This window comes from Gekko japonicus, unplaced genomic scaffold (assembly GCF_001447785.1).
Source record: "Gekko japonicus isolate JY-2015 unplaced genomic scaffold, Gekko_japonicus_V1.1 scaffold563, whole genome shotgun sequence".
NCBI classification, from domain to species: domain Eukaryota; kingdom Metazoa; phylum Chordata; class Lepidosauria; order Squamata; family Gekkonidae; genus Gekko; species Gekko japonicus.
The window spans coordinates 566097-582981 of NW_015166439.1; the positions used below are offsets into that span (position 1 = coordinate 566097).

The 16885-nt window shown below is 49.6% G+C and overlaps 1 protein-coding gene across 1 annotated transcript in view; it reads left to right on the plus strand.

The window, feature by feature from the left end:
* SPTBN2 (spectrin beta, non-erythrocytic 2) overlaps positions 1-16885 on the plus strand; it is a 78798-nt gene that overhangs the window by 34722 nt on the left and 27191 nt on the right. Inside the window, exons 11-19 of the mRNA XM_015411947.1 lie at positions 1184-1486; positions 2694-2847; positions 4018-4888; positions 6710-6847; positions 7836-8592; positions 9335-9537; positions 12624-12714; positions 13778-13924; positions 15926-16189. Of these exons, the coding sequence (XP_015267433.1) occupies positions 1184-1486; positions 2694-2847; positions 4018-4888; positions 6710-6847; positions 7836-8592; positions 9335-9537; positions 12624-12714; positions 13778-13924; positions 15926-16189 (2928 nt within the window). The remainder of the gene's footprint in view (positions 1-1183; positions 1487-2693; positions 2848-4017; positions 4889-6709; positions 6848-7835; positions 8593-9334; positions 9538-12623; positions 12715-13777; positions 13925-15925; positions 16190-16885) is intronic.

Below are 16885 nucleotides of genomic sequence, written 5' to 3' on the forward strand. Positions count from 1 at the left end.
GATGCCTGGTTTTGGAAAGGACAAAGAGCACCTAAAGGCAAGCTGGGTGGGTGGGAGGGTGGAAGCGATGCTTGCTCCACTTTGTTCTCTTCTGGGAGGAGGAGGAGGAGGAACAGGTATTACCCTTTGCCCCTCTCCCCTCCTTCCTCCCCCCCACCCCAGTTCAAACATTCCATTGTTGCTCTTTCCTTGTGTGCAAGTTTACACCTGCCAACCAAGCCACAGAAGAAATTAATCGGGAGTTGCGACCCCAGCTGACCATGTCAAGCCTGGGGGTGGAATAAGCGATTCTCCATTTAGTGAAGAATAACCAACGACTTCTTCCCCACACCCCAGAATGTAGCCTGAGCTGCACTAGTATTCTAGGAACAAACAAAAATGTAAGACACCCTTTAATCATGGTAGAGCACTTAATGCCTCTGTTAATAAAGGCAGATGCACCCTTTATTAAAGGTGGAATGTTCGCAGAATGCAAAAACCGTGCCACTCCTTAGTATCTGTTTCTGGAGGGAGACAGGATCATCCTGTTGCCACACATTTCCTGGTGATAATATTCAAAGTATGGTGTATTTCCTCAAAGCGTTTCTTATGTCATTCCTGAGACCAGAAAAAAAAAACCACACACACACACACACAGGATGGCCTCTGCATAATTGCATAGTCATTACTCATAATCATAGCATTCATCTATTTATGCTAAGTGCTGAAATGCTTCATATACATTAGCTGAGGCCCAGCTATGCATTATACATAACATGCCCTGGGAAATGACATTTGGTGAAGTCGAGAAGTGACAGGAAAGGGAGAGCTTATAACCTCCCTGCTGTTGACCCACTCCAGATTGTCTCCTGAAGTTACTTTGTTTCCCTCCCCTCCCACTCAGGGCTTTAAGTGCATCCCCATAAAACACATTTTATTTATTTGTTTGTTTATTTATTTAATTCTCTCCAACAGGGACCCAAAGCTGCTTACATAATTCTCCTCCATGTTGGATCAGGCCAATGGCCCATCTAGTCCAACACTCTGTGTCACACAGTGGCCAAAACCCAGGTGCCATCAGGAGATCCACCAGCGGGGGCCTCAACCTGAAAATTTCACAGTTTCCCAGGCAACATCTCTGTTCTCCACTGGTGTGGTATAATCTCCTTCACCCTCTTTCTCTGCAATCTCTCCCCCATACCAGGATAATTTTGGATCAGACATTTCAGCAGTGGAGGCAGCAGTGCGGAAGCATGAAGCTATCGAGACGGACATTGTGGCGTACAGCGAGCGCGTGTCGGCTGTGAACGCCGTGGCAGCTGAGTTGGAGGCAGAGGGCTACCACGATATCAAGCGGGTGCTGATGCGCAAGAACAATGTGGCGAGGCTCTGGGATTACCTGCGGGAGCTGGTGGCTGCCCGCCGTGAGCGCCTGCTGCTCCATTTTGAGCTGCAGAAGATGTTCCAGGACTTGGCCTATCTCATGGATTGGTTGGAAGAGATGAAGGTGAGTGGGCCAGCGTCTAGTGCTGTGAATGAAAGAGGAGGAAGCCTTGGGGATGGTGCTTGGTGTGGGGGTGGAACTGCATCAGTACCAAAGGGCAGAAACCACCAAAGCAAACCTGAGCAGTGGGGTCGGATTCAAACCAGGGTAGCACAGTTGGGAGGACATTGTCCTGGAGCATTTGCAGAACAATGCCCGATGAGCACATGCCTTATACTGAGTCATACCATCAAGGTCACTATTGTCTCCATTGACTGGCAGCAGCTCTCCAGGGTCTCAGGCAGAGACCTTACAAATTGCTTCCTGCTTGCTTCCTTTTATCTGAAGATTGAACCTGTGACTCTACCGCTGAGTCACAGCCCCTCAAAACAGTGGAGATTGTCACTTGTGCCTGCTACCACTCTGGGGCAGATTATTCTCTAGTGATCATTATCTCTTCTCACCCGAGGGTGTGTCTGCATACATTCTTCAGTGCTGGCCGATCTGCTGGGAAGGACAGCTTACTCTTGAGTGAGCACCCATGGTCTGGAGCTGCATGTCACTTCCCTCCCCTCCAATGGCTTATCTGGCTCTCTGCTGGTTTGCCCCATGCCCTGGAGTGCACCAACAGTCCGAATGGTGAAAATTAAGAGCCAATCAGTGCAATTTCCTTTTGAGCCCTTCGCCTCATCTGTTGAAGTTTAGCATCACAGCGGCTGTATCACAGCCATAGCCCATGGTTTGCAAGACCTGACCCTGTTAACGAGAGGACGTTTTGGAGGTCATTAATTCATAGGGTTGTCGTAAGTCGGAAGCGAGTTGACGGTACTTAACGCGCACACGAGCACATCACAGCAACTCCTCTGACCAAGTAGATGCTCGTGGAAGTTTGTTCTTGGTGGTCAGAGAAGTGGAGTGCCTGTGCATGAGTGTGCAATTAGGGGGTTGTAAAGATCTTCCTCTTTGCTGCCGTGCCATGCAGAGACATGAGCAGAGCTGCATTTGCTAGAGGCGGAGCTGCCGAGCAGATCTCCAGCACTGATGGGTCAATCTTGCACCACCTGGTCACCAGGGGTCGATGTCTGGTAATGTGGCAAAGGTGCCTGAGAGTTCAAGCTTGGGTTTGTGAGTGACAGGCAAGAGGGAGAAGGGGCTCATTATAGTATCCCCTTTTTTGTCATTTCTGCTGTGTTTGGGTGGGATCTTCATCCTCTCCTGGGTTTCCTTGCAGGGCCGCCTTCAGTCTCAGGACTTTGGGAAGCATTTGCTTGGGGTGGAGGACCTGCTGCAGATCCACGCTCTGGTGGAGGCTGACATCGCTGTCCAGGCTGAGAGGGTGAAAGCCATCAGTGCTGCTGCCCAGCGGTTTGCTGCTCCTGGAGAAGGTAATAGCCTAACCCTGAAAATGGAGGGTTGGAAAAGAGCACAGTCAGAGACCCCAGACAGAAGTGCCCTTTGTTCCTCCCCTGTTTGGGTCTGCCTTCCCTTCCCTGAGCTTTCCTTGAACAAAGTTCAATTCAGGAGCTCCACGTGAGGAATTATTTTGCTACGTCAGTCAAAGCTCTTTATTCGAATGAGTGTTGCAGAACCTGAGCTACTGGATGAAAATTGAGCTTTTTGGCAAGTTAACATAAACATTGCTAAACCAGGAGAAAAGAGCAAGAGTCCAGTAGCACTTTAAAGACTAACAAAATTTGTGGCAGGGGATGAGCTTTCGTGAGTCACGGCTCACTTCTTTGGATACAGCTAGAATGCGAGTTATTAAACGTATATTGGAAAGTGGAGTGATTTCAGATTCCAAATGACATTAGCAGGCAAACAACGATAGCAGGTGAATGACAATAGCAGGCGTGATTAGAGTAGGTGTTATATGCAGAAGGGTAGTAGGTGTGGAGAAATCAGCTTGGCCTATTACTAAACCCTGGTTCCCCAGTTCTGAGCAACCCTGGTTAAACAGATCTTCTTAATAGACTTCTTAGATGCTTTTATCTGCGAGCTGAGCAGAAAGTTCTCAGATTAGAATTTAGACATGGGATAGAACTGCACAAATCTACTGACACCTTAAAGCACAGCAAGTTGACGTTTCTTTCACTTCTAGAGGGGTTAGGAAGTCATACCAAACAATGGATTGGATTTAGTGTGTTGTTTGAATTGACAAACCATAGTTATGGTTCTTGCTGTGTCTCCGGAGACAGCTTCACCTCAGAGATGTGAGTGAATTTACCAGGCTAAGTGCTGAGATAGTAAAGGGGAAGAAAGCCAATAAGCAGCTCTAAACCTTGATTTGCCTGTTCCTTTTTGAGGGTTGAATACTTAACTATCGTTAGTGTGAACCAAAGTTTGGTCCAATGGCTTTAACTGAGCCCTTGGAGAGAATACAGAGAGTAAAATAATCAACACCTTGGCTGTCTTTATGTCACCATGATCATGGGTCAAGTAATACAGATAGGGGGTCTAGGATGCTTTGTCCAGGATGCAGCTTCTGTCTCACTCTTGTGAATTTTACAAAGGTTTGGTGGTGTGGGAGACCATAATGCTGGTTTTGTTGCCTGCAGGATACAAAGCCTGTGAGCCCCATGTAGTTCAAGATCGTGTGGTAACGCTGGAACGGTGCTATCGGGAGCTGGTGGCACTGGCGGCGCAGCGGCGTGCCAAACTGGAGGAGTCACGACGTCTTTGGAAGTTCTTCTGGGACATGGGTGAGGAGGAGGCCTGGATCCGGGAGCAGAGCCAGATCCTTTCGTCGGATGACTTTGGCAAGGACTTGACGAGCGTCTTGCGCCTCACCAGCAAGCACAATGCCTTTCGTGACGAGATGAGTGGCCGAGCTGGCCCGCTGCAGCAGACAGTCTCTGAAGGCCGCCAGCTGGTTGCCGAAGGCCACTTTGGGGCTGCAGAGGTGGCTGAGCGTATCCGGGAGATTGAAGAGCAGTGGGAGCAGCTGGAGGCCCTGTCCAGCGAACGGGAGCGCCGCCTCCAACAAGCCTCCAACCTCTACCAGTTCCAGGCAGATGCCAATGACATGGAGGCCTGGCTACTGGATGCCCTACGCCTGGTGTCCAGCTCGGAGGTGGGCCATGATGAATACTCAACCCAGAGCCTGGTGAAGAAGCACAAGGAAGTGGAGGAAGAAATTCACAACCATCGGCCAGCCCTGGATGCCCTGCATGAGCAGGCCCGAAGCCTACCACCTGCATTTGCCCATTCACCTGAAGTGGACGGACGCCTACCTGCGCTGGAGCAACGCTATGAGGAGCTGGTCACATTGGCTGAGCATCGTAAGCAAGCCCTGCAGGATGCCCTCAATCTTTACAAGATGTTCAGTGAAGCAGACGCTTGTGGGCTCTGGATTGGTGAAAGGGAGTACTGGATCGAAACAATGGATGTCCCAGAGAAGCTGGAAGACCTTGAAGTGGTTCAACAAAGGTGAGGGGTTTGGCCTAGGAACTGTCAAATCGCCATTCTGACCTCAAAGTAGAGGAAGTGGTGGGCCTTCAAATGAAGCATTTTTGCTCAGGGCATTGCCCACATTAAGAGGGGTACAATACCATATATTTAGTTTATCCAGGGCTCTTTTTGTAGCAGAAACTCTTTTGCATGTGAGGTGACACCCCCCTAATGCAGCCAATCCTCCAAGAGCTTACAGAGCGACATTAGGGGTGTGTGGCCTAATATGCAAAGGAGTTCCTGCTACAAAAAGAGCCCTGTAAGAACTGCCCTTTTGGATGACATGAATGGTCTCTCTAGCTCAGTCTTCTTCCTCTGAACATGCCAATAGTGAGTGATGGTGAACAAGGCAAATTCTAAGCTAGGGATTATTAGGAAAGTAATAGAGAATAAGACAGGCAGCACAATAGTGCCCTTTTATAAATCTGTGGCACAGTTGGCATTTGGGATTCTGTGTACTGCTTTGATAGCTCCATCTTAAGAAGGAGATCACAGTGCTGGGAAAAGGTGCAGAAGAGGGTAGTTCAAATCACCCCTACAAATCTTGCATTCTGTTTGGCTTAAAAAAGTTTTCATGCAGCTTTTCGAACAATTTGATAGTACTAGCTTGGGGCACCTATCAGAGGAAGACAGCACATTCCAAAGGGAATGGACCCCATTGAGAAGACCACACTCCTGGCAGAGCTCAGTCAAACTCTGGTAGTGGAGGGCTCTAGAACAAGGCTCCACTGGATGACGTTTGTGTGGGACTCTGTGTGTGTGTGTATGCATGTGCATGCGTGGGATTATGAGACACTCAGGCCAGTTAGGACTTCAAAGGTTGATGCCTGTATCTTGACCTGGCCTAGAAACTCACCAGATGCTTTCCATCCCTAGTGATGTTAGCTATCTAGGAGACCCAGTCAGTGATCAACCAGTTGCCTTCTGGACTAGACAAATTGTAAGCACATATAATTGCATGGCAAGCAAAAGGAAATACAACTTTACACAGAGAGTGATTAAAATGTGGGATTCGCTGCCGGAGGATGTTGTAATGGCCACAGGAATAAACAACTTTAAAAGGGGATTAGGTAGATTCATGGAGAAGTCTATCAGTGACTACTAGCCATGGTGGCTGAGGGGAACCACCACATTCAGAGGCGCTAATCCTCTGAATCCCCGTGCCAGGAAGCAGCCTCAGGGGAAGGCCTCTGCCTCTATGCCCTGCTGTTGGCCATCCAGAGGAAATGGTTGGCCGCTGCGTGAGACAGGATGCTGGACTAGATGGACCACTAATGCTTCCTCTAAGCTGTGGAGTCTTGTGAGCAAAAATTCTGCTTTGTGAGCTACTAGCATTAAAGTTGTGAGCGAGTGATTTGGCTACTGCATAAATTAGTTTTCTCTGGAGCCATCCTTCCTGAGCTAAAACAAAAATGTGTGAGCCGGAGGCTAAAAAACTGTGAGCTGGAGGCTAAAAAACTGTGAGCTGGCTCACACTAACTCAGCTTAGAGGGAACACTGGGTCTGATTCAGCTGGGCTTTTCTTACGCTCTTAGTAATCTAACCCATATATATGAGCGTGGCTCTAGGGCACTCTAGTCAATATTTGCTGCTCAGAAAAAGTTGGCTACAGTACTCTTTTTTCCAAAAGGAAGCCTTCTTTATATTTCCTTCCTAACTGCAAGGGAATATTGAATATCCACCATCTTAATCCCTATAGTGGTGGCCCAGTGAGCAGGCCTTTGCAATGGTGGGATAAATTTCTTCTACATTGCTGACAAAGCATCCCTCTGACCTCTCATTGGGTCTTTGCCATCTCAGGTTTGAGACGCTGGAGCCAGAGATGAATAACCTTGCCTCACGCATCGCAGCTGTGAATGAGATTGCCAGCTGTCTTTTGGGCACTGACCATCGAAACAAGGACAGTATCCAAGGCACTCAGGAGCAGCTCAATACCAGGTAAGGACCTGCGGGAAGGAGGGTTGGGGACAGGGTGGAGGAAGCAGCAATCTCTTTTTCTGAAGATCCCAAATGAAAGTGAATGTTTTCCCTAAGTATGCAAAATTCATATTATACCCCCCCCCCGATTTGTGTAGAAACCTGGTTCACAGAATGAAATAAAATCATAAAACAGTATCAAAACTATCCATCGAGGACAGCCATAAAACCAACCATTGAAAATAAGCCTAAAAGGGATATCTGTAAAACAATATTCAGACTTATTAAAAATAGCTTTAAAAAGATGGCGCTAGTTAGTTGAAAGCTTGGGTAAAAAGAAACTGGGTAGACACTGGGGCAAAGGTGGGGTGCATGATCATCCTGGGGAGAAAAATTAGAAAGAAAAATAAAGCCTCAGCTACTTACAGGAAGTTCTGGCCATAAAGTTCTTGACAATTCCTAGAGCTTCCAGGAAGTGACAAGGGTAGCTCCAGCAATCACCAAAAACACTGTGGTCAGAACCTCCTGTGAGTAGCCAGGGCCTTATTTTTCTTTCTAATTTTTCTCCCAGGACACTGCCCCGCCCCCCACTACTTGCCTGGCACTGCCTGGCAACACTAGAGTGGTGTCCTAGAGTTGCCATGTCCCCTCATGGCGCCGGTGGGGGGATTTGGGGAGCATTCCGGGGGTGGGGACTGATGTCTTGTGGAAGTGATGTCAGCTCATGAGTGACATCAGGGTGACACTCTTGATTTTGGGGCAAACTCTATGGTAAAACGACCTCAAACCGTAGAGTTTTGCCCAAAAAGCAGTGTCGCCCCCCACATCAGCGATGTGCTGACATAACTTCTGGGTGATGCCAGCGCATCGCGCACAGCATCAGAGGGAATTTCTTCCAGCTGGCCAGCTGGCTGCCAGTGGGCAGGAGCCCATGAAAGCAGGGTTTCTCCCACACCCACCTGGGGAATTGGGAACCCTAGGTGGCTCTCACCTCTTTCTTCCTCATTAGGTGGCAGCAGTTCCAAGCTCTGGCCAGCCGCAAGAAGGAAGCATTAACCTCAGCACTCAGCATCCAGAACTACTACCTGGAGTGCAATGAGACCAAGGCTTGGATGCGGGAGAAAACCAAGGTGATTGAGTCCACCCAGGGCTTGGGCAATGACCTCGCAGGTGTCATGGCACTGCAGCGTAAGCTGGCGGGCATGGAGCGGGACCTGGAGGCCATCCAGGGCAAAGTGCAGGACCTGCGCGAAGAGGCAACCCGTCTGGCAGACCAGCATCCAGAACAGGCCACGGCCATTTTGGACCGCTTATCAGAGGTCGATGGGACCTGGGATGAGCTGCGGGAGACCATGCGGCATCGTGAGGAGTCTCTGGGAGAGGCAAGCAAGCTGCAGGCTTTCTTGCGCGACCTGGACGACTTCCAGGCGTGGCTCTTGCGCACTCAGACAGCTATTGCCTCAGAAGATGTCCCAGCTACTCTACCAGAGGCAGAGCATCTGTTGAGCCAGCATGAAACTATCCGCAATGAGGTGGATCACTACAAGGATGATTACCAGCGTCTGCGTGCCATCGGGGAGGAGGTGACGCAAGGCCACACGGATGCGCAGCACATGTTCCTGCAGCAGCGCCTTCAGGCTCTTGATACCGGCTGGAATGAGCTCAGTCAGATGTGGGAGAACCGGCACCAGCTGCTCTCACGAGCCTATGCTTTCCAGATCTTTTTGAGGGACACCAAGCAGGTGGAAGGGGTACTCAGCAACCAGGTAAGGGAGGAGGGCAGGCCAAGCAAAACAAATGCATAAAGTTGGGAATACAAAAACCTTAGTGTTTCCCTCTCTGTAAGAGGTAAAGCAGAATGATGCTAAGAACCCCAACAGGATCTTGCACTGCGGCTCCTGTTCATTTGCTTTAGGGCCTACTCATATATTGGTGGGGCTTGGAAACCACAAACAGTACACAAAGTTTTTGACACAGGGGCATTCATTCATTTAAAATATCTCCAACCCATCTTTCCACAGTCTGGTCTTCACCGAGGCTCAAAAAAACCATATAATCCAATTACATATCTGATATAGATCCTTAAAATAGCATGAAAACTGTAACATTTACTAAAAATATAACAGCAAGCTAACAGAAAACTGCAAAACAGTTCAACCACTGAACAGATCTCATTCCAAGGATCTAAAAATGTAATACCAGCTCCCCAAGATAACATCCTGGTAGCTGGGCTGGCACATAGAAATTTGACAGGTTTCTCACTCATTTATTATTATTTTTTAAACCTCTGCTCAGCTAAATGGCTTTCAGCACAGCTTACAAGAAACCGTATCAGCCAGTGAACAGTTCCTGGCATGAATAAAATAAATCGGTCACGTGCTGACCCTGTGTTCTATGGATCTCATTGCCGGAATGTATTAAAGGAGTCTGATGCAAGTCCTTTTCATGCACATGCTTTTTCTTTCCTGGGGGATATTCTGATGCCTTATTAGCATGGATTCTTTTCAGGAATACGTGCTGACTCACACAAGCATGCCAAGCTCTCTCCAAGCTGCCGAGGCTGCCATTAAAAAACACGAGGATTTCATGACCACCATGGAGGCCAACGGCGAGAGAATAAAGGGGCTGGTGGACGCGGGACGGAAGCTCATCATGGAGGACAGCCTTCATGCTGAAAAGGTCCAGGAGAAAGTCAATTCCATCGACAGCAGGTACATAAGAACATAAGAGACGCCAATGTTGGATCAGGCCAAAGGCCCATCCAGTCCAACACTCTGTCACACAGTGGCCAAAAATACCAGGTGCCAACAGGAGGTCCACCAGTGGGGCCAGGACATTAGAAGCCCTCCCACTGTTGATCCCCCCCAGCACCAAGAAGACAGAGCATCACTTGCCCCAGAGTCCCTATCTTTCTATACCTTGTGGCTAATAGCATGAGTGAGATCACTGTGCAGGAAAGAATCTGGCTTGGATAACAGTGGGATCAGAGCCAGTTCCAGGTTTGGAGGGCTGTGGGCAAAGAGTGCACAGAGGCTTTCTGCCCAACTCCAGGCTCTCACTGGCACCTTCTTTCCTGCCCACCCATCTGCCTGAGTGTTTTCCGTCTGCCCACGAACCCTCCCACATGCCCTTTGTCCAAAGGCACCAGGCAGTATGGGCCTGGGCTGAGCCACGGCTGTCGCTGCCAGAAACTCCACACCACCTATAGGTTCTTCCCCAATGATGCTGTGTGGTGCATGTGTCAGGGAACAGGGGTGGCGGAGTGTCAAAAAAAAAGACAAGGGGAAGGTGTCGGAGGCAGTGACTAGGGAAGCTCTCCCTAGGCTGCCCTGCCACCACTCTGATACAGGGTCTCCTTGGGAGGGCCCAGAGCCCCCCCCCCCTACCCCTTTACGCACTCCTTTTCCAGTAGGTTCCTCCTTGTACGTGGCTGAATGAGCCGACAGGCAGAATAGGGCTCCCAGGTCCCCCCTGGCCACTGGTGGAAGATGGGGGTCAGTAGGCTTGGGAAACTCCTGGAGATTTGGGGGTGGAGCCTGGGGAGGACAGGGACCTCAGTAGGGTACAATGCCACACAATCCATCCTCCAAAGCATCCCTTTTCTTCAGGGGAACTGATCTCTGTAGTCTGGAGATGAGCTGTAATACCGGGTGATCCCCAGGTCCTACCTGGCGGCTGGCATCCCTAAGGCAGAATAATTAACAATTTTATTAAAGAGGTATAACAACATTGCAATTTAAATAATGTGTAAAATATTGAGAACAGTAAAGATAGGTAAGCAAACAAAATAAAACACCCCAAAGCAGGGGTGTCAAACAAGCGGCCCGGGGGCCGGATCAGGCCCCTGGAGGGCTGCTATCAGACCCGCGGTGGAACTGGCTGTCTTCTGCTTCTTCTTCCAGTTCTGCTGCTGCTGCGTCATCGTAGGTTTGCAGCTTACAGATACACACCTGAACAGCAGAGTCAAGGTTGCAACAGCACAGACATTTTGATGCAGTAATTCAGAGCAAGAGGTGTCAGTTATCAGACACTGTTAAATAAACAAAATATTGCAAGAGTGCTAATGTTTTAAGCATGTTTTTTATTTTAAGTAGAAAAAAACCCTTTGTGTTTGTGCTCTTTGTTTTTGTGTCAAGGTCTCATTTATGTCAGATCTGGCCCTCATAACAAATGAGTTCGACACCCCAGCCCTAAGGTGTCTATCTTGACTGTTCCTAGCTGTCTCTTGGTGACTGGCTTCAAGCTGACTCACTGCTTCCTGGATGAGGGATCCCTCCGTCTGCAGCAGCCTTTTCCCAGCTCTGCTCCCTAGGAGTGAACCCCCTCCCACTTTGGGCAAGGCATTTTATCTTTTCTTCCCAGACATCACCCTCTACTCCTCTACTGGTATACGTTTTCCCTCCGAATGCCCTGTTAACCAGTCACAGGGTCTAAAGGAGGCCTGGGAAATGTAGGCCCTGATAGCTACTCTAGTACAGGCTTCCCTGGAGCCATTAGGCCTCCCTAGAGCCTGAAGGCCACACTACTATAGGCCTAGGATCATGACAGAAGGGCACACAGGCAGTGGCAGAGGAGGCACATGGGCAGCATTTTAGTGGCAGTGAGCCCTACCAGAAGCCCTGGGCCCTGCCAGCTGCCCCACATCAGGGTATGCTGACGCTAGCCCTGAGTGGGATCTAGCAGTTTAAAACACACAGTGAGGAAGGCCAAGTAAAGAAAGAAAGCTTCATTTTGCCCCATTGCATTAGTAATGGAATACTTTCAAACATGTTAGGAGCAATGCTCCCTTCTAAGCTGTGGAGTCTTGTGAGCAAACTTTCTACCTTGTGAGCTACTGGCATTAAAGTTGCGAGCAAGCGATTTGGCTACTGCATAGATCAGTTTGCTCTGGGGCCATCCTTTCTGAGCGAAGACAAAAATGTGTGAGCCGGAGGCTAAAAAACTGTGAGCTTAGCTCACACTAACTCAGCTTAGAGGGAACACTGGGTATGAGACTTCTATATTTTTGCGTTTTCTGTTTCCTAATGCATCCTTCCCAACTACCACGAGGCACCATGTTCAAGCTACAAGGATGTTATTGGTTGACTTATTTGATGTTAACTCAGTTAAATTGCAGGTGGACCTATTTTGAAGTAGTTTGCAGTACACCCCTATGCACAGGGGTTTCGTAGAAAAAGAGCTAGGGGAACTCATTAGCATAACTCATTAGTATCTGCCACACCCCCTGACATCACCGGAAGTGTGTCATAAGGCCACACACCCCGCCCCCAACGGTCCCGGCCGCCACCGCCGGCCTTGCAGCTCCACTGCCGAGCCCCATGAGGGGCCCGCAGTGGACCTGCAAGGCCGGCGGGAGTGCAAGGAAGCCCCGCAAAGGCCCTCCCTGGCCCCAGGCAGGCAGGGGTGGGGAGAGGGAGGGAGGAAGCAACTTACCCTCCCTCTTCTCCTGCCTCCTCCTGGCTGAATGAGGGCCGGAAGCGAGGTGGCCGGAAGCAGGGGGCGGGGCTTCGTCATGTGCTCCGCCCCCCGTACTTCACCCGGGGGAACTGCGATCCCCCGCGATCCCCCCCCCCGAAATGACCTCTGCCTATGCAGAGTTAACTCCAGTCCAGTGGGGTTAGGCTGGAATAACTCTGCGTAGGATTGCTCTGTTGATCTGATCCAGCGTTATCTTTAGTGACCTGAGTTGGGGAGAACCTTGGTCCTGGCACAGTCCTTTCCTCTTGAGAATTGTTTTCCTACTCAGGAACATTTCTGTTAAACTCATTGTGAATGCCCCTAACTTTTCTTCTTACAGGCATAGGAAAAATCAGGAAGCAGCCCAAGACCTGCTTGCCAGACTCCGTGACAATCGGGAATTGCAACACTTTCTGCAAGACTGCCAAGAGGTAGGTGGGGCCACGTTGTTTGACAAAATTGGGTGGGTCCTGTGGGGATGAAAGCACTTCAGTAAGTGGAACCAAAGCGATAGAATCATAGAGTTGGAAGGGACCTCCAGGGTCATCTAGTCCAACCCCCTGCACAATGCAGGACATTCACAAATACCTCTCCCCCCCACCTCCAGGATTCCTGGCCAAACTGGCCTGGAGAAGAATTCCTTCCTGACCCTAAAGTAGCGATCAGCCTTTCCCTGGGCATGTAAGAAAGGGCCATGAGAACTAAGCATTGATGCATCCCTTGCTGTCCTCTATCTCATGATCTGCCTACGTTCACCGAATTAGCAGTGCTGTCAGATGGCCATCTAGCCTCTCTTTAAAAACCTCCAAGGAAGGAGAGCCCACCATCTCCCGAGGAAGCCTGTTCCACTGAGGAATCGCTCTACCTGTCAGGAAGTTCTTCTTCCTGTCAGAAAGAGGGATGACCCTCTTTCCCAAATCTTTGCTGGGTAGTTCTTGGAGAAACAGCAAAGGGACTTGCCTGGAATTAGTACAGATCAGGTTTTATAAAATAGTCCAAACAACAGTGTCGTGTGTGGAGTGTTGGGCCTAGGAACCTGAAACCTGGGAGACCCAGGTTCAGATCCCTACTTTGTCATGGAAGCTTGCTGGGGCAGTCACACACATTCGGCCTAAAGTACTTCACAAGGTTGTGGTGAGGATAAAGTGGAGGAGAGGAGAATAACGTAAGCCACTTTAGATCCCCACTGGGGAGAAAGGTGGGGTATAAATGAAATAAATACACAAGTTTTAAGACCACTGGTGGCCGGCAGCTTTCCCCCCTCATGTAAAAGCTGTGAACTCGGAGTGAGCATGGGTTCCCAGCAAGGGGGAATGTGACTGATCATGTTTTCTCTCATGTTTTTAACTGTGCAAGGGATGCATTCTCCAAATTACGCCCACAGTTGTGACTCATTTAGGTGAATGCCATGGGTTTGGTGCCCCAGGGCTTGGTGCTGGCTCTCTCTTGGGTATCCTCCCCCTCCTTAACGCTCTCCTCTCGTCTCTCCTCCAGCTCACCCTGTGGATCAATGAGAAGATGCTCTCTGCTCAGGACATGTCATACGACGAAGCCCGGAACCTCCACACCAAGTGGCAGAAACACCAAGCCTTCATGGCAGAGCTGGCGTCTAACAAAGGCTGGCTGGAGAAGATCCAGAAGGTGGGGCTCACATCTGGAGGAGGGATTCCTGCCCTTTTTGTTTAAAACAGCAAAGCCTACTTCAGAGCTTAAACCTTCCTGCAGTTACATCTGCTCAGCCAGGGGAACCCTGTTCACTAATGCCAGATATGGCTACCCGGAAAGGCTCTTTGCACATGCTCATATGAGCCCTCTTTTCATTCTCAGCCCCCCCCCCTCAAAAAAAAGTCGTACTGGGGCTCTAGCCTGCTTTGCAGCTTGAAAGCCCTCCCATCCATCTGTGGTGCACAGGGATAACAGCTACAGCTGTGGATTCTTCCGTGGGAAGACAAAGGCTCATGGCACATGAGCAGAGGAATTCCCTTTGTCATTATTGCTTAAAACAATAGGGCTAAACTGAAGAAACAACAGCTACATAATACCTTTTATTAAGACCAACAAAATAACACAAATGAGTGTGCAAGTTTATGAGTTCTCCAGAATTCTTCATCGAACTGCGTGGTTAGAAATAATGATAACAATTAGGAAAACAGCTCGAAGCGTCTTGCATGCTCTGCAACGGTAATCCTTACAAAGGTATACAAGAAAAGCCCTGTGGGATGAGGCCAGTGGCCCAGTTAGTCCAGCATCCTGTTTTTACAGTGGCCAGTCAAGTGCCTCTGGGAAGTGACAAGGAATGAAGGCAGCAGCTGTTCTTTACGGAGGTTGTGCTGAGTCTTCCTCAGTTTGGGCTCATTGCGAAGTGTGTCTTTAATGACAGGAGACAACACATTTATCCAGAACAGACATTCGGTTCACTGGCCTGGATCTCTTTTTAAAAATTGGAAAGTAGCCAGTGTAAAGTCAGTCCCCTAGTAGGGGGGCTGCTTTAGTGACAAGCTGCATATTTGTTGTTAGATGATCTTCAAGAGCACAATATGAATTTTTAAAGAATCTCTGGGTACATGCCATTCAGGTCTGTTGACTTTTGAGTTTTCAGTTAATCCCAGAACTTAAAGTTCTTACCAACTTTATACTCTCTTTCCACCCTCTATTCCCAGGCAGAGGTGGCAGCAGTAGTGTTGCCAACAGACTTTGAGAATAATGTCCTGTCCCTTTTAATGGAACGTTATTTACTTGGTGATGTTATTTGTCGATGACATGAAAAGCTGTAACTGCCCATTAAGCCTCTATTAAAGGGGCAGGACATTTCACCCCCGGTCTGTTGCCAACACTAGGCAGCAGCACCTGAGAGCAGGAGGCAGCTTCACAAGCACCAGTTCTAGGACTGAACCCTGGTTTGATTTGGTCTTCTTGTGCCTCCCTCCCAAGACACTGGGAAACCAGATCAGGTTTGCCTCTTACAGGGGGACGCCTCCCTCAATTGCATCCCTCCCCTTCCCCTTTTCGTAGTAGGATATGGAACATAGTCCTGAGGAAAGGGCCATGGCTCAGTAACAGAGTGTCTGCTTTGCATGTAGAAGGTCCTAGGTTCAATCCCCCAGCATCCCCAGTTAAAAGGATCAGGTAACAGGTGATGTGAAAGATCCTGAGATCTGGTAGAGCTGCTAAGAGTCCAAGCAGAAAATTCTGACCATGATAGACCAACTGCTCTGGTCTAGTGTAAGTCAGGTTGCTGGGTGTGGCCTGGGAACCAGTGGGAGATGGGGAGAGGTGAGTACTTACTGCAGGGGGGGCACAACTGTCATCTCCATGCCATGGTATCACTTCCAGTGTAACCTAGAAGCATGAACATCATGCTGGGGTGACACTCTAGCACTCTGTGCTTTCAGGTGAGTGCTAGAATGCCGCCCTGGTGCTTTCAGGTCACACCAGAAGTGACATTATTGCCTGGAGACAACAATGGCTGCCCTCCCATTTGGCTGGCCTGCTTCTGCCCCTTGACCAGCTGAGCTGGTCAGTGGGCAGTGGCCAAAATGGCCGGGGGTTTGCTTGCCATAAGTGGGCGCCTGGCAAGCCTAAGGATAAGGCAGCTTCCTGTGCAGCCTCTTCATTGCTCCCTCTTGTGTCTCCGTTTGACAGGAAGGTCAGCAGCTGACGGCAGAGAAGCCAGAGCTGGAGCCTGTGGTGCGGGCCAAGCTGGATGACTTGCAGCAGCTCTGGGAGGAGCTGGAGGACAGCACCCAGACCAAGGCCCAGTGCCTCTTCGACGCCAACCGTGCCGAACTCTTCACGCAGAGCTGCTCTGCTCTGGAAGCCTGGCTGAGTGGGTTGCAGTCCCAGCTACACTCGGACGACTACGGCAAGGATCTGACCAGCGTGAACATTTTGCTCAAGAAACAGCAGGTGAGCCCCAGTGCACTGGTGGACGTTGCTGCTTTCTGTGTTTTGTATGGCGCCTGGCACACCTTTCAAATGAAGAGCTGAAGTTACATTAGCAATGAACGTAGCTAGTATGGAGCTGCTAGAACGGATCAGTTCTAATGTGGCTGGCAGGTTCTCCACGCTTCCTCATATAATCTGCCTGCGCTTGCAGTGGGTTGCCAGGAGAGGGGCTGAGTTGTCCTTTCCTAGTTCTCTGAGCAACCCGGTCAATCGCAGGAAAGAGGCCGGTCTCTATTGACCTTATTTGGTGGCAAACATTTTCCCTGTTCTTCTTCCCTCTCTGGCACATGGTCTGTGTTATGTGCAGTTCCCTACAGACACATATGGTGTACTTGGGGGGGGGGCAGACCCCAGGGGTCTTCTGCCTCTACAGCAGGGGTCCCCAACCTTTTTGAGCCTGTGTTGCATCTTTGGAATTCTGAAACAGGGTGGTGGGTACAACAATAAAATGGCTGCTGAAGAGGGTGAAGCCAAGCACAAAAAGTCAGGGAGCGAGGTTATGCACAACTCTCATAGTAAGTCCTCAGCATTTAAGGCAGAGGCTCTCTTAACAGGATGCCTTTTGATCTGCACAGCCAATCAGAAGCCCTGCTGGGCACAAGCCCCGCCTGGCCTTGCCCACTTTCTAACAACACTTGGAAGGTGCCAGGAAAAGAT